Source organism: Ctenopharyngodon idella, chromosome 9 (assembly GCF_019924925.1).
Source record: "Ctenopharyngodon idella isolate HZGC_01 chromosome 9, HZGC01, whole genome shotgun sequence".
NCBI classification, from domain to species: domain Eukaryota; kingdom Metazoa; phylum Chordata; class Actinopteri; order Cypriniformes; family Xenocyprididae; genus Ctenopharyngodon; species Ctenopharyngodon idella.
This window is the reverse complement of record NC_067228.1, coordinates 5,016,454-5,035,439: the sequence shown is the minus strand read 5'-3', so window position 1 is coordinate 5,035,439 and position 18,986 is coordinate 5,016,454. Positions and strand designations below refer to the sequence as shown.

The 18,986-nt window shown below is 37.2% G+C and overlaps 1 protein-coding gene across 7 annotated transcripts in view; it reads right to left on the bottom strand.

Moving 5' to 3' along the window:
* Positions 1 to 18,986, bottom strand: part of tns1b (tensin 1b) — a 272,519-nt gene that overhangs the window by 156,519 nt on the left and 97,014 nt on the right. For all 7 annotated transcript variants that reach the window (XM_051904735.1, XM_051904732.1, XM_051904734.1 and 4 more), the window contains exon 2: positions 17,264 to 17,378. In XM_051904735.1, coding sequence (XP_051760695.1) covers positions 17,264 to 17,378 — 115 coding nt within the window. The remainder of the gene's footprint in view (positions 1 to 17,263; positions 17,379 to 18,986) is intronic.

Below are 18,986 nucleotides of genomic sequence, written 5' to 3'. Positions count from 1 at the left end.
TGGTTGATCATTATGGGTTTTCAATGAACATCCTCTGTGATTCATGTGAAATGGAGGAAAAGCCCTCAGACATCCATGACTCAAGTAAAGCTGCTCGACACAACAAAAGCTGTTTGCCAAGACCAGTTTTTCCTCAATGTTTATATTATCATTTCTGGACGGAGTCATAGACCACCAATGCAGAAAACTGGATGAGAATTGCTATTCTTCTGCAAATCTTTGTAATAAACATTGTAGTGCATTCACAGCTGTTAATGTATTGTATTGTAACGGTCTTGTATTGTCAGATTTTATGATAATTTACTGTTATTTAGACTTTAGCTTGCTAAATTCACACTCTGTGACAATTTATTAGATAAAATACTGACAAAAGCTCTATTTGGATGGGATTTGTAATAAAATAATAAATAAAATAAAACTTTCACAACACCAACATCAAGAAATTTTAGCAATAAACACAGAGATTCCAAATCGATCATATTATTTGTTCTCAGTAAATAATTGTAACTCAAATGTCATTTAGAAAACGGATCTAGTCGAAATAGTGTTATAGATTCTCAGAGTGTCTGTGGGGCCCCGAGAACATAAAGAACCTCCTATTCGAGCCCATTCCAATCCATCTCCCTGCTTATACAGGTACAGCACACTTCAGCAAACAGCGACCCAAACATCCCTGCTCTTCTTACACAGTGCCCACTCTGTTCCTCACGTCTGACCTGCCATTCCACTGAGGGGGCTGAGCTTCAACAACAGAGGGCCTTTACACAAGGAGGGTTTTTTGGTGACTAGGGTGATGAAATGTTTCTAAAGCCCCACCTAATTTCTCCAAAAACTCCTCTAATGGCAGAGAGAGAGAGACAACTACAACTTTTTATATCTTTGTGGCTAAAACTGTTCTAAAACCTAGTGAGCTGCCTTGCTATATACTGCCTACATTTCAGTTCTCTGATTTTTCCTCACACGGCACAAAACCCAACTTTTCTTTATTTATTTTAAGTTATTTTTAACAACATTAAGTGAGGTTAAAGGTCTATTTATAAAAAAAATTAAAATCCTGCACACATTAAAATCATTATTGATGCATATTCTTATATCATGCTGTACAGTTTTGCTTCTCAAACTAATTTTATCCTGACAAAATACTGATTAAGAACATGTTTTCTTGTAGTTCTTAAGTGACATATTTAGGACATTCTATAAGCAGTACTGCAAAATAGTCTGCATTAATATTTGATAAGCAAAACTGTATGAGATATTGAGCAGCATGGTCATGCTGCCTACCTTTTGAAACAGCCTTGGTGGTGGTAATGTGCATATGATCTCTTAAAATACTCCCTATGTAGGCAGCTAACTATGTTTTAGAACTGAGCCCGTTTCTCTCTGTATCCGTCTTCCTCCTCGGCCTCTTTTGAAATCCAGGTCATAGTATGAAAACATTGGACTGGAGGCTCATACTACTCGCAAATCCACTGTGTCTCAGATGATTCCTTTAAGAGTGTGAACTAAAGGGCATTGGGAAAATTCAGAATTTCAAAGCAGAGTTTAAAAATATGTGTTTATTCTGGAGTAGACTGTACCTTATGTAATATGGCCTTCTTTCGGTCTCGTTTCACATATTTCTGTGCATACGTTATATTTGCAGTGTTTATTTTGTTAACTCATTGGTTTAGTCTTTGAGAAAAGTAGTGAGTGTCTCAATAGGGGAAAATTATACATGGGAGCCTTTCAGGAGTGGTAAAAAAAAAAAAAACTGTATTTTGGCTTCAGGTTTGCATAGTTATTGACTTTTTCATTTCAGGATATTTTCATTTACATGTGATCCTCCTGTTTGGGAGTGTGTCGGATGTGAGACAGTTTGAAGAACTGATGAGAGTTTCATTCTGGTGTGGCTTAATGCTTGACAATCTGAGCTGGCTATGCAAAAGGTTCCAAAAGGTTTTTATCCAAAGTGACTCACAAGGTGTGCATTCATCACTTTGTCAGGTTGTGTGTTCCCTGGGAATCAAACCCACGACCTTGGCATTGCTAGCGCCATGCTCTAATAGTTGAGCTACAGGAACATGTACCCCAGAAAAAGGTGATTCATGAGCTGCCATCATTGAGAGCAAAGCACTTAACCCCACATTGCTCCAGAGGATTGTCGCTGTAAAATAAAGTAAAACGAGGCTATGCTTTATAGCGATCGGGTATGTCTCTCTTTACTTATTATAATTTGTTACAGATGTTCTAAAACATTCGGATATCTTTAGCTATGTTTTGAAGACTCAGTCTCATCTTCAGACAGAACAGTCTGTTCACTGACTACCTGATGCATACTGCACACAAAAATGACAAAATCTACCTGAAATCTCTAGCTGTAATCTGATTGGCTGGCTGATACACATCATGGGAGTCAGAAAGTCTACCAGCCCACCTAGAGAACAGTCATGTTTTCACGATACCAGGTTGATTGAATCTTGAATTTTGAATTAGAAATACTGAAATTTTCTTGTGAAGCCGGGTGCACACTGTACGATTTATGATAGTCCTTTACTCAAAAAAAAGATTTTACGATACTGTTCAGAAAATATAATTTTCATTCAACACCATTGTATTCGGTTTCTCATTCAAACACAATTGCATTGTGTTAAATTGACTTGAAACAATTGCGTTTTGGCTCAACTCAATATTTTCATTTTGAAAGAACATGCTTCAATTAAATAGGCCAAAAATAACATTTGATGCTTGTTCAATTTACTTAAGTAAATGAAGTTAATCCAACATGATTCTTTTCAACCACTTTACTTAATCCATTTGAGTTGAGAGTACATAAATGATTTTAGTTTTGTTAGCATTATAGAAACTAGGAACAGGATTTCCCCTTCCCATCATGCTCTGCACAGGGCTGGATAGGGAGAGTAAATGTTAAAATAAAATGTTATTTTATGCGTTTTTTCATTAAGATAAAAAGAGACTTGTTAATGTTTATAGTTCTTTTATGTTTATATTTAAGTTTCTGGTATATATTTCTGGTATGTTGTTTTTGGGGGTTACCATTATGGTGAAGTGTAGAGCATTGGGGTGAGGACCTGCTAACAACAATTCAAGTTGTTTTAATAATAAAAAACGACTACTTTGGGTATGCCATGGATGTAACAAAACAGTTTTCTGGCTAAATTTGATTGCAATGGTCATTAATTAGCTGTCGGTCAACATGTCAAACTACAGGGCTGGGCAAAAAAATCAATTTTTCGATTAATCATTTTTAAAAATGTGGTCGATTCGATATTGATTCTCAAAAGTCACTAATCGCTCTTTTTTCTGTATTTATTTACACAAACATTGAACATCTGATTGATGTTAATCTTATTACTAGTCTTCTGCACTAGATGTCATCCTCTTATTTACCTTGCACTACAGCAGGAACCCTGTCATTCATTTAGTGCTTAACATGGCGGATGCAGATGCACCTTTCAGCGTGAAAGACGTTCCAGGCAGTTAAAGGAACTGTCAGTGTCCCAATCGGGCCAGTGCTGCATGGTCACGAAAGTCACGAAAGAGAACAAGCGTGCTGTGAGAAGTTTTGTGTGCGCACACACAGATAGTCTGCACATCTCAAACAACGTGCAAATAGTAAAACAAATTCCTTTTCACGTTTCCTTGTGTGGACAAATTTACACAAATTTATCTCAAAACACCCACATTGGTGAGTATCTACGTAAACATAGTCAGTTACGGCTTAAGTGAACATAAACAGTAGAGAAAGACAACGCATATGTATCATTATATTGGATCAGTGCAGCTCTTAAAGTGACAGCAGCCTAATAGTTTTTAATGTTAATCAAACAACAAATGACAAAGAAATCACTCACTGCTCTTGACAGAATAACTTTTTTTGCAACTTTAATAAGGATTAACCCTTATTTAATTTGTACACTGAAGATTATATGCAGTGTTGTTTTACATTTGATAACTTTATTCAGTTTCTGTACCTGAAAACTACTGTTAGACCTACCTGAAAAACCTTAAAAGCACTGATTATTTCATTTGTATCTTTGTTCTATTGTATGTATTTATTTGTGCTATTGCTTGTAGTTGAATTATTTGTTGTTTTTTGTTAATGACTGTTTACTTGTCTTTAATAATCTTTGAAATTTATATTAGTTAGTGTTTTTAGCTGTGGTATTGAAATTGGAATCGAGAATTGTTAAATTTCACTGGTATCTAAAATTATTTATTACAATACAAGGATACATGGGTCAAAAACAACAAAAACAATAACTATTTTATTCATTTATTTATTTTTTTTTTTTTTTTTTTGTGGTTGGGCCAGTGAAAATTGAATCTTTGAATTCACTGAATCGAAAATCAAGAATCAAATCGAATCAAGAACCAAATCAAGAATAAAATCAAACTGAATCGAGGATTGAATCGAGAATCAAATCGAATCGGGAATCAAATCGAATCAAGATCTTGTGAATCAGAATCGAATTGGAACATCTGTATCGATACCCAGCCCTACTAACGATCAAAGACTGCAGATTTTGGCCTAGGATACAAGGAATCTTTTAGGATTCACAAAATTTGTCTCAAATCATGGTCAAATCATGGCCAAAATTGTACAGTGTGAACCCGGCTTAAAAGCTACTCCAATAATCTTTGTTTTATTTACATCTTTGAAAGGATTAATGGATTAATGTCTTTTACAGTGTGCACAAGCAGAACTATATACTTTCTAAGCTGTGTCTATAAAATACTATATTTATTACTTATTTTTAGACAGTCAAACACACTGCTAATGTTATTCTTGTTGTTGTTTTTGAAGTTGTAAACAAGTTTTCTACTTGTGGTTTCTCTGTAATTATTTGTGAAATGTACAAGCAAGTGTTTCCAGTGCATTTCTGCTAGTTTCTTCACTGCTGTGCGACTGTTTTTCCACATCTATTATTGTCAGTCATGTTTCTTTTCACAACAGAAACACAAACGTGCCCCATGTGGGCTGCCCAGCACGTTTCTGTGCACATGAGCCCTGTGCTCAGAATAAAAGATCAGGACTACCATATTGGGTGTGAAAGTGCATTGTGGGGACTGTACATGGGTTTGCCTTGTTAGGAACTCAGATGTTCAGTGTATAAACACTGGGTCACTGTAGAGCGGCAGGAGAGAGAGAGAGGTGGAGGGTGTGTGAAAGAGACGTAGGGAGAGAAAGAGGATTAGGAGGGGGCTGCTTAATATCTGACACAAGGACTTAAGAATGTTCAGAAAGAGAGAGGAGGAGGAGGAGGAGCGGGGTTGGCATTTCCCATGCTGGCCTTTTGTAAAGAGCAGTGGTCCCAAAAGGCTGGGCCGTGCCGGGTTACACAGAGAGCACAATCACAGAGCCGGACCACGAGTTTCCTCAAACACAAGCACGCACGCACACACACACACATTCAGTCCACTTCAACATTCTACGGTCATTCTCTCAAACCCAATGGTTCCCCTGAGTGCTGCAGTGCCAAATGAGGCTTTAGTGTTTTGGCACACTCAGCACTTGGGCTCGGCGGTATAACAGAACAAATGTCAAACGCTGGAGATTTTGCTATACCACGGTAGATAACTGCTTCATGTTATGCACACTTGTGAGAGACAAAGAAATATAGAGTTTTGAGAAAGGTTTTTTTTTTTTTTTTTTTTTTTTTTTTTGTGTACATACAATGAAAGTCAAAGGAGTCCAATGTTGATTTAATTTAAAAAAAAAAAAAAAATCTTTTCATTTGTTTGTTGTTTTGTTTTTTGTTTTGTTGGGGGAGGGGGGGGGGGGGGGAGAGACATACAGGTGTGGAACATGAGAGTGAGTAAACTTTGTTTGCTATTATGAATAATCTGTAAAATGGTTAAAATATTAATATAAAAAAAAAATATATAAAGGTAGTATCTTTCATCTGTGATGTAATTCACTGACTTATCCCACAAGGCTACATAAACCACTTTTTCATTAATTTTCTAGCCACTTTTTCATTAATCTTCCAGCCAAAATTTGGTCATAACAGCCAACGCAAGCACCAAGTACACTGTACTCCCATTCACAGTTCTAGAGTTAAACCACAAAGCATCCCACAGTATTCTGACAACTGGATACATCACCAGGGTAAATATTAACTGTGTGCTTTTTTCTGCACTGGACACACTATTCTGGAAACAGTTGAAGAAACTTTGGCATTATGATTAATAACACTGTTTAACACATGCCTCAATGTCTGTGACGTATCAGACAGTCATGTGACGAGCACAATCCATTTCACAGAGAACAGACATACGGGAAATGTTCAACCCGATCTCATGAGAAAACATAGCTAATTTACGAGGTTGCAATGTATGATTTTTTTATTTTTTTTTATTTGACGTATTTATGATATATTTGATATTTACGGTAACACTTTATTTTAGGGTCTTTTAACTAGTTGCTTATTAGCATGCATAGTGATAGAATATTGGCTATTTATTAGTACTTATTAAGCACATATTAATGCCTAATTCTGCATGACCTTATTCTACATTCTTAATCCTACCCAATACCTAAACTTAACAACTACCTTACTAACTATTAATAAGCAGTAAATTAGGAGTTTATTGAGGGAAAAGTTGTAGTTAATAGTTTATATGTGTTCCCTATACTGAAGTGTTACCATATTTACTTATGATACATTTTATTTATTTGATGGGTGTGTGGATGGATGGGTGGATGAATGGGTGGATGACTGGGTGGATGAATGGGTGGATGGATGAGTGGGTGGATGAGTGGATGGATGGATGGATGGATGGATTTCCTAAAACAAAGAATAGTTGAAATATTCTAAATCATTGGATGGATGGATGGATGGATGGATGGATGGATGGATGGATGGACGGATGGATGGATGGATGAAAGGATGGACAGACAGATGGATGGATGGATGGATGGATGGATGGATGGATGGATGGATGGAAGATGGATGAGTGGGTGAATGGATAGATGGATGGATGGATGGAAGATGGATGGGTGGGTGGATGGATGGATTTCCTATAGCAAAGAATAGTTTAAATATTCTAAATCGTTGGATGGATGGATGGATGGATGGATGGATGGATGGATGGATGGATGGATGGAGGGAGGGAGGGAGGGAGGGAGGGAGGGAGAGATGAAAGGATGGATGGATGGATGGATGGATGGATGGATGGATGGAGAGATGAAAGGATGGACGGATGAACAGACTGACGTATGGATGGATGGATGGGTGGCCGGATGGCTGGATGGATGGATGGATGGATTCCAAGGACAATTTTGATCCCAAAGTACTAAACACACACACGATACAAAGTACAGCCTCAGTGAAATCCATAAAAAGCTTATTAATGTTGTGCTGTATGTCTGTGTGAAAAAGTTAGGAATAATTGTAAATTTTTGAATTATCTACATATTATTTTGCAATCAGTGTGACCCTGTCCATTCTGAACACTCTTCTACAATAAGTGTGATTTCAGGTGTTAACTAAGAAACAAACCCCCTGTGCAGCTGTTAAGCTTTAATATCCTGTATGAACTATTTCCCACAATTCCCTCTGATGCTCATCTGGTGTGGATTCCGAGCTTTTCTCCAAGTCTAACTAAACTGCAGTACTGAATCAACAGGCTTTCCGAAAGCCACACTCAGTCCTGGGAAAGCAGGATAAATCACAGCCACGTTTGTTGAAACAGCTGTTGAATTCAACACACATTACAGTAGATCACAGTGCTTATGTTATAATATAAGAAATTAACAGCATACAGTGGTTATGCTTCAGTGTCTGTGAAGCTGAACATTCATTCATTTTCTTTGAAAAAAAGCTGAAAATCAGAGAACATTGTGGTTGGTGGGCTCTATTTTGCAAACCAACACCATAAACATGACACAAAGAGGATCTCTGCTCAATTTAAAGGCTCAAAATGTATATTCTTGCACTGTCTCCTAGTGGCAAAAACGAATACTGCAAACAGACGGAAAGAAACAGCTTGTGGACAAAAGATCCTGAAGCAAAATACAGTTTATGTAAACAGTTGTTTTTTTATATATATATTTGTTGCATAATTTAGTATAACTGTTGTCTGTATCAAATCAAATAAGTCTGTCCTTCAAATGAATCCCTTAAAATGAGCAAAATAATGTACCATACCGAACTAAAATTTAAAAGACTTTTGATTATGATATTGACTTTTGACAGAAAGCAGAAATATATATATACACTATATATATCCCTTATTACTTGTTAACCATTTTTGAGCAAAAAATTATAATATATATTATTATTATTATTATTATTATTATTATTATTATATTACCCCCCAAATGATTCAGATTTTTTTTTCATAAAGCAAAAAAAGAGTTGAGAGACAGGTTAATGCATTTTTTCTGCCAACCAGAAAATTTTTCAAATTAAGTTTTAATTGTGCATATTATGTGCAACATGCACTATTCATGAAGAACACAAGTTAAGCTCACCAAACATTAAAAATACTACAAAATAAATCAGTTTTATTCTGACCATAATCACTTGAATGCACATCATATAATAATCTTTCCTCAAAGCCCATATGGTTCAAGGATCCCAAAAAAAAAAGTCCAAATGATCTTTAACTCACCAGTAGGTGGCAGCATCTCACTGGTGTGTTTAACTTCAAAAGATTTTGGGGTGCTGAACCCTCCAATTCAAAATAATGGCTGAAACCTGAAAAAAATCTGCCTACTCAAGCCGTATACAGAGATGGTAAGTCATCAATGCCTAATGAGATGTTTAAATAACACCCTGTCTTCATTGTAGATCATCAGACGTTATGGTGCCTTAGAATGTGCTCTGCAACCAGATCCCATAAAAAGCACCTTCATACTGAAACACTTTGTTAGAGGGAGCTGCCTTCAATTTCACACCAAGTTTCTCAATATGCTTCTAAAGGCTTTAAAGAAAACGTGCAGGTTTCTCATGAAGCAATGTAAAAGACTGAAATAAGCACAAACAGGAAGAAGTCCTGAGTGTGTGTTTACTGCCATACTAAATGGAAGGTCATGCTGAGACAGGGAGTTTTAGCTGATTAAAGTAATGATGTTAGACTCAGCACAGAGCTCGTCTATCAGCAGGGAGAAATTAACAGCCGTCTTCATCAATCTGCTTATCTCATTTCACTAATGCAGCTCCAAGAGAGGAGTGGCAACTTCAGGAAGCCCTAATGAGCTGTAGTGAGCGGTTATGTAATGTGTGTGTGTACGTGAATCACAATGGCAGTGATGGATGGCTGGGAAAACGTAAACAGTGCGTGATAGACCTGCTGTGGGAAATTTTTTAAGGTAAAGTGTCATGTGTATGTCTGTGTCTGCGTATGCCAGTCCATGAATCTTTCCTTCCGTCACTCTTTTTGCAGGTTACATTGTTATGCCAGTAGGTGGCAATACTGCGAATAATTATATTCTTAATGAGCATTTTTCTCTAATTTTCTAGTTAAAATATCTAAAAAAAAAAATCCTTCAAAAAATTTACTTGAGAAGCAGCACTGCATAAGATATTAAGACTAGTTATCAAAGGATTTATCTATATATATTTTTAATTGTTGTAGAGTATAAACGCACTTATATTCAAGATACAATATGACATACATAGAATTGAAAAGTCTTCTTAATATCTTAAAGGATTAGTTCACTTTAAAATGAAAATTACCCCAAGATTTACTCACCCTCAAGCCATCCTAGGTGTATATGACTTTCTTCTTTCTGATGAACACAATAGGAGTTATATTAATAAATATCCTGACGCATCCAAGCTTTATAATGGCAGTGAATGGGACCAACGAGTATGAAGCTCAAGAAAGTGCATCCATCCATCATAAACATACTCCACACGGCTCCGGGGGGATAATAAAGGCCCTCTGAAGCGAAGTGATGCGTTTATGTAAGAAAAATATCCATATTTAACAAGTTATAAAGTAAAATATCTAGCTTCCACCAGACCGCCTTCCGTATTCAACTTACGAAGAAAGTGTAACGCCTCTCGCAGTTCAAAACATGTACGCTACGTCTTACGCCTTACGTATTCAACATACGAAAAAAGGTGGTCTTGTTTACAATAACATCTCTATAGCTACAAATTTTATGAGGCTTTGAACTAAAAATTACGGTGGCCCAGTACTGCACAACACAACAAAATTTAAAAAGCAAACATAAGTTCACAACACAACGGAATCAAGCCACAACACAACGAAATCAAGCCACAACACAACGAAATCAAGCCAACACAACGCAATGGAGCCACAACACAACGAAATCGAGCCAACACAACGCAATGGAGCCACAACACAACAAAATCGAGCCACAACACAACGGAAACAAGTCACAACACAACGAAATCGAGCCACAAACCAACGAAATCAAGCCACAACACAACGAAATTGAGCCACAACAACACAAAAATGCTCCCGGCCACTAGGGGGCTCTCAGAGCTTGGTAAAGTTAATTTTCCTTGCCAATGGTCTAAAGAGTCGGCAGTGATATCAATACCATGATTAGCTTTAACAGTATGTAACCCCTGTATATCGACATGGAATATTAATTCAAAATCACCTTCATATTTATACCTGTGAATGATTTGACGCGCTACCACGGCACAATTTCACCTGTAGTAAGTCAGTCTGGTCACTACTACAACCTTTGGAAAAAAAAACTTTTGGTGAATTACAGTGATTTTTTCCTGAAAATAACTGTTTTTTGTAAGTACATGAAGGGAGGTATTGACAAAATGTCACCTGTAGTAAGTCAGTCTTAACAACAGGAACTAACAAGCTTTGGAATTTGAATATGTCTGTTTTTAAATGGTAAAACAAAGTCATTGTAATGAATACAAATTATTCGTTTTAACCATTGTTGTGTTGTGGCTTTATTTCGTTGTGTTGTGGCTTGATTTTGTTGTGTTGTGGCTTGTTTCCGTTGTGGCTTGATTTTGTTGTGCCGTGGCTTGATTTTGTTGTGTTGTGGCTTGTTTCTGTTGTGTTGTGGCTTTACTTCGTTGTGTTGTGGCTTGATTTCGTTGTGCTGTGGCTTGTTTCTGTTGTGTTGTGGCTTGATTTCATTGTGTTGTGGCTTGATTTCGTTGTGTTGTTGCTTGATTTCGTTGTGTTGTTGCTTGATTTCGCTGTGCTGTGGCTTGTTTCCGTTGTGTTGTGGCTTTATTTCGTTGTGTTGTGGCTTGATTTCGTTGTGCTGTGGCTTGTTTCCGTTGTGTTGTGGCTTTACTTTGTTGTGTTGTGAATTTATGTTTGCTTTTTTAATTTCATTGTGTTGTGCACTACTGGGCCACCATAGAAAATAAAGCTAAAAACTCACTCGTTTATACACTCTGCCCCTTTCTTGTTTGCCACTGCCTGCAAAGTATCCCACAACGTGAAAGTGCAATACTGATGCTCCATAGTGGATTCACACATTCATGAGTGAGGCATTTTCATTTCGGTTGAAGGGAAGCAACACCGCAGAGCACGCTCCCAATGGGAATGCTTTGATCTGTAAGTGTAATAACGTATTATTATGTAATATGTATATTGCACATTTCAACAAATGCCGTAAGTTGCCTGGATTTTCATACTGCAGAAACAGTAAGAGTACTATAGTATGCTATTTCAACATAACCGCCACAACACGAAGCATACACTTTGCCTTTAAAAGACATATGTTCACTTATTTGGTGGATGGAGTCCTTTGTGTAAACTGGCTTGGACTGTTGGATTGTGTATGCACACGTGGCAAACACATGCAAGTGCAAACACACACTCACACACAAATCCACCGCATCATCAGTCTCTTCAAAAGCAGCCCGCACCCCTGAGGGTGATCAGGGGAGATTTTGCATTTCTCTCTGGAAAAGGAAAACAGTCTCAATGTCCAGAGGCAGAGATGGAATGCTAATGAAACCGCAGAAAAGGCTATTTTTACGCGTATGTTTCCCCTCGACATCGTTTCATATCTCTGGGTCACTTCGGCGCTGCGCCTGAGGTGTTTATGCTGGCGCGAAGACACGCCAGATCAATTGATGGCATTGAAAAGCAAACGAGGAACAACAGTGAGTCATGACAGAGTCAGGCGGGCTGGTTTCACTCTCACAGGGAAACGCGTCCAACACTGTGATCGGCTGGAATGAAAATAATCAGATGAGATCATGTTACAGGGCAGGGGGCTCGAAAAGGGGGGCGCACGGTGCATTCTGTCCTCGTTCTGAACGCAGGCCGCTCTTCTCTGTCCAGTGAGTTGCTGCTCCACTTTGCCAAACTATGACTGCTGGACATACAGCTTATTCTATGAACAGTGAACACACAGCTAACATTATTTTGAACATCATGATGATTTTAATTGGCTTTTAATTTGTCCATTCAGACTAAAAACTAAAGGATAAAACTAGTTAGACTCATTAGACTAGTTTCACTTCCTTCCTTGTCTAGCGACTCACAAGCATAAGAACCCAAAGACTGTGTTGTGCAGTGGTATTTTAAAATGAGGCAAAGTCCTCAATTTTATATATGTATATTTTTATGTATATATACATAAAAAAGAGACCAAATACAATTCTATTTTGTATTTTTACACTATGTGATGTTCTATTTATTAAAACTACGTATAAATTTCATCAAGTTAGTGTTTTTACGCATTTTCACATTTATTCTAAAATGGTCAGAGACACAGACACGAAGATGTACCTTTAATTTCACCAAGCTGATTGCTCACTAAAAACCCCACAGTCATCATGTTTTCCGGTCTTTTCAAGTTTTATTTTGACGTGACAAAGCGGTGATTTCTAAGTGTCTGAATTGTTTACTTGTTTACTTACTTTTTAATTAGTCTTCCCATTAATGGCATCATTGTCTTCATTCAGGCCGATTCGAAAATGCGCACAAAATCAAAAGGCGGGATTTGTCGCACAAACCAATCAAATCCAATCATAACTGATCATATCCAATCATAGTATGATGGAGGCATTGCCTCCTCTCACGACTTTCCTCCAATTATTCTCAATTACCCCCCACTAAACCCAGTACAAGTTTTAGGGGATCTGTTTAAAGTCAATGGGCTCATGGATAGTATATTTTATAAAAACGAGTGACTTTTACACTTTTTAATGTCATATTTTGTAATATTTGCGTTGTTTTATTTTTGTAATATCGATTATTTTATCGATTATCACGGTTTTTTTTGGGTTTTTTTGGCGATACTGCCTCTCTTGCCTCCTCATGAGGAAACGCCCCTGATATACATAACATTTTAATGATTTTGCTATGGATAAATAGGACATATTATCCATAGCAAAACAGATAGATGTCCTTTGCTTACAAACTGATTGACTGGCATAGCAGATAACTCTTATTTGAAGTGCTGTATCTGATCACAGACAGCACAGACCACACATCCAAGAAAGCCTTTTAAAACCTAATCCACATGTCTGCAATTAATTCAAGCACTAAAAATGACAACAACCCATATTCATTTTGCAGCTGAATTCAGTCTGACCTGCTGTTCTCATGTCAAGCGCTCAACTGAGATCAGGGCTGTGGAATAAACGCTTTATTTACGATTAGATGGGACACAGCTGCCTGCGGTAAAACTACATTCATTTATGAGCATCATGGCAGGATGCTTATCTTCCTACAGCTTTTAAGTGCAGGTATGGTTCATTTCAAACAAAGTTTACTCAAACAGAGACAATTCATATATATATCAGCTCAGATGGAGGCAATTACAAATGATCTACTAAAAGATCATGTCAAGCCAATATGCCCAAATGATCAGTTTATACTCACATAGACTAGCACATAGACTCATTTCTTATATTCAGGATTAGTGAAGTATTTCCAGCCTTTTAAAGAGATATTCACACTGACAGTTAATATACACATTCTGTACATATTAGTGATGCACCGAAATTAAAGTTTTCATTTAGAAGAAAACCAAAACCAAAAATGAAGTTTATTTAATAATCAACTGATTAATCACATTTATTTAATAATCAACACTCAAATCAAAAATGAGTTGCATATAAACATTTAAATTGCACATTTTATTATTTATAACTCTATAATGACATAATCATTATGTTTCTATTCCAGTTTATTGTTGAAATAAAAACATTAAACACTGGCTGTAATGAAAACTTGTTTTCATGACAGATTCATTCAAACGCATTAAATAATGAAGAACAGGTTAAGTAAAAATATAGTAAATATGCATGTATTTGGCAAAAATGCTCTTTTTTGAGCTAACTAACAAGCTATGAACATTGAATGGCTTTTCTGAGATTTACAAGCGGATTTATTGACGTATTTCCCAAAATGAAACATTGATTGAGCGATTGTATGCGACATGATACATTTCATTAAGCTGTACTGTTTCTGTCAACATACCTTCTGATGTTCATTCATGTAAAGTTGCTGCATTGCATCACTTCATAGTTGTGACATCAAGTCACTTGACGGCAATTCAAAGCATCAACCATTTGCCAATCCAGCCACAAAGAAGACCATAAATCTCTGTCCTGTCCTTTCCATCTCAAAGACCACAGCCATCAGAGTTCACTAAGAAGGACTCAGCCCTTTGTGTTGTGATGGACATGGACTGGAGAAAGCAGCTGTTTAACAGCTCACACAATCAGCTAATAGTCTTAACTGTCTCTAACTCAATGACTCAATACCACTTAGATGGGACAAACTCTCCAGAGACACGTTACAATGACAGATCTATCATACTGAATGGAAATCATTAACCAAGATCATCTGAACAATCAAAGAATCAAGTGCTAAAGGCTTTGAGCATAACAACACACACTGCAGATGGACAGTGTATATGAATACAGAAAACACAACAATCAACTTTGATACAGACATTGCTCAAGGCTAATAAATCCCAATGATGACTTGATTGTTTAAATGACTATGGATTTTTTAAGCAACAGCTGTGGATGAAATGGATACATTGACCGGAAGTAAATAAATCAACCGTCACAGTCAAGAAACACAAAAATACAAAAATCAGTAAACAACAATATAGCGGACAGCACTATAGAGCATTCAATCACTCAACTACGGAAAATGCAAGAGAAGAGAAGAGTAGGAAAATAATATTTATTTCATAATGATTAAATTAGATTATATTATAAATATTTTTATTAGGAATAAATATATAAAAAAATATATAATCAAATAAATTAATTTTAAAATTCTATTAAAGGGGACCTATTATGACCCTTTTTACAAGATGTAATATAAGTCTCTGGTGTCCCCAGAATGGGTCTGTGAAGTTTCAGCTCAAAATACCCCACAGATTATTAATTATAGCTTGTCAAATGAGCTGCTGCTCCCTGCGGCTTTCCAGAAGAGGGTGGAGCTTTAACAGCTCGCACTTCGGTTCAACAACAACAAAGCTGGAGAATCTCACGCAGCCAAAATGAGGATTGTCAGTAACGGTGTTCAGCCTTACATTGTTCAAACCGGAGTCGGATACTGATGGAGAGACTCGGGAAGAAGTTATAACTTTTAGAATGAAACTGGATGTTTCTGAATGGTTAAATGTATGTAGTTGCTGTGGAGTTGATTCAATTCATCGACTAGCATGTGCCATCATGTAAATCTTTTCTGCAAAACCCGTATGAACGCCCACTATACATAGCATACCTGCTTGCCAAACAGAGTCATACACACCAGGCTAACGTTTATGATTCCTGTCAAATGCTGTAAATGATCTAATATTTTTTTCCAAAACATCGCTCGGACAGAAATGCTACTTTTTTAGCAATTGAGCTTGCCAGGGTCAACTTGCAGGCTATCCAAGCTAATGAGACTCTAAATAGTGTTCTGTGCTTGTCTGTGCAGCCAACGAACAGTTAGCATGCTTTGCTCGAACTTTTGCCATGGCGTTATTGCCAGAACTGGTACACTGTTGTCGCTTGCGAAAACAAAATGGCAGCGCCGTGGGTGGAAATGTGCAGATTAAGAGCTGTTAATATTATAATAAGATCCCCTTCCTACTCCGAAAGGGGAGCGAAATCTGAGCGCCTCGTTTTTTCACATGCTTGCAGAGAAAGGCTTGCCAAAACAAAGGTTACTGGGTTGTCCTTTTTCATGTTTTCTGGGTTGGTAGATGCACCAGGGACCCAATTATAGCACTTAAACACGGAAAAAGTCAGGTTTTCATGATATGTCCCCTTTAAAAGACTAATGGTAAAAACTACTTCAGATACAACTATTCTTCCTTTGTAGATGGTTACAGTACAGCACCAGAAAGTAGTTTGACTTTCACCAGAACGCTGTAGCTGTTGGTTAAAGTCTCTTTTTATTTTAAAATTATTTTAAATTTAAACTTTAATGTGTATTGAACCTGAAACATGCTATGTTTTGTGCAGGACTTGTTCTGGAGTTGAATCTGAATATTTCTGCAGTCCCTGAGCATCAGACGTCTCTGACAAAAGTTTAACAGCAAATCCCTTTCTTGATACTTGAGTTTCTGCTGGCACTGCTCGGTTTTATGTAACAGATGATAATAAAGCGGTGAAGTGGAGAAATGGAGACCTGGTTTGCCAGAACCCCGGTCAACCAGTCAAATACTGCCTTCATAGTGACAAGCCTGAACACTTTTTACCATTACTGTTGACCTTATATGAGCCTAACTCTTCAGCAACTATTCAGCAGAAGAAAGTGGACTGAACTGACTGTCTGTGGAAGAATAAATACTTTTGCGCACACTGACAAAAATTAAGAAAAAATGAATGATATTTGTATTTCTGATCACGTCCCCTCTAGAAACATGATGACGGACCCTGGTGTTAGTGCATAAACGTCAAGCATAAACCAGGCTTTAACTTCTAGATTTCCCATGATGGAGGCTGACATTCCATTCTGGCTGAATCTTCACCACAGCAGGACTCAAAACAGGTGAATATCCGCCCCAACCATCCTGTCTTAATGGGAAACTTGTGTGGCTCTTTCACTCTGTTCTGCGCCTGAAGTCACACAGGCGATGATGTCATCTCCAGTGGCCAACAGGCCTTCTGTGGTAGAAGCCCTGCGTGCAGAGCCACACACTGTCCCTCACTGGCTTAATCAGGTTAATGATTACGTTTCATTAGAGGAACTGACTGAGTGGTCACTGGGAGCAGCTGCCACCCTCACGAACATCTTGACCTTTTTCCATTAGCTCTCATCAGAAGCTGGGATGGACAGATGTCCCTAGTGCAAGACACCCCACAGGCGGTCCACCCTCCCCTGGACTGACCTCTGCAGATGAGACCCTCATTGTTTACAGTCTGCTTGCACACGCCGCAGTGCTTCCCCTTCTTGAATGTCTTCAGCCGGAAGGTGTGGGAGTGGACGGCTTCAAACTCTTCAGGCTGCAGTGGGAAAGAAACAAGGAATATTATAGACATATAATAACAAACAATAATCTTATCTTAGTCAGTTACATGTATATTTATTTTCTTCTTTGTGTGTGCATGTCCGAGAGAAGCAGCTTATCTAAAGAAAAACAAAATGTCGAGATCGCTTTGTTCTTTTTTCTCTAAAGTGAAAATTTAACCCAGACCATTTCGATGAAACAGAGAACCTTATTTGGGAATGGTACAGCTGCGTTTAGGTATGACTGAGGCCCCCTGTGCTTCACCCTCAGTAGGAGCAAGAGGGGAGAGAGGGGCCATCCAAAAACAAGAGACATGGACAGGATTTGGGCAGCTGCAGGTGTGTTATGTAAGCTGGAACTGCACATTTGGTTCTGACAGGCTCAGATGGGCTGTGCTCCCCTGAACGGACCCCCTGTTTTAGGCCTTCATGTTTTCATTATCCATAATGATGTCTGACGTTTCTTCTTCCTGCCTGCATTTCATGTTTAAGTGTTAAGCAAGAGGGTGGGGTAAAGAAGTTAAACTAATTAATTTGTTGATAATGTGCAGTAAAAACAATGATGTACAACAAGTTACAAAAGATTACATGACTGAAAAAATTAAATTAAATTAAATTAAATTAAATTAAATTAAATTATAAATTGTTTTATTTCAGAGAGTTGCCAAAGCAATGTTTCTCATTTTCATTAAGTTTAACTTAATAACTTAATAGAACAAAATAATAGAACAAAACAAAACAAAACAAAATAAAATAAAATAAAATAAAATAAAATAAAATAAAATAAAATAAAATAAAATAAAATAAAAAAATAAAACAAAACAAAACAAAAACTTATTGCCAAGGCAATATTTCTCAACTTTTTAAGCTGATGTACTAAAATAACTAAAACTGAAATATAAATGGGGGAGGGGGGTGGGACACACAACAAAATTACTAAAACTTTAAAATTAAAACAGAAAATATAAAAGAAAAAAATATTCAAAATATTAATAAAACCTACAGTATACATCAGTGATACTGAAATAACACTGGCACAGTCACGGGATCACATAAAATAAAATGCATAAAGTGTTTTTAGATGGAACATATAGGGTTGTATAGGATGAATAATTTCAGAAAAAAAATGGATGTGATGCTTAAAATAATTCAAAATTAATTTAAATATAATATATGTATAATAATTTAAAATAAATAAATCAATAAATCTCACTGGTGTGCAACTGAATTTCCCAGCAATTTCAGCATATTTAAGCACCATGTAGGTGGCACTCCTCTACGATTGCCAGTCTAGCTTGGCAGGGATTTGACATGCCACGTGTCTCATATATTGTGATGCTGACAGGGCAGCAGAGAGAGGAGAGCAAAGTTTAGCTGGCACTGGTGCTGGCCAATGTTTTCTGACATTTGGACAACAAACTCCCAACTGTCTTCATTCTGTAAAGTTTGTGTGAGTGAGCAACAGTAACTAAGGGGGAGGAGCTTAGAAAAAATCAGCTGCTGTAAAAATACATGTAATGGATCAGAACTACTGTATATAGAAGACAGACCCCCTCAAAGCACAGTAATATAAGTAACCATCTGGATTTATAGACAGACTACTT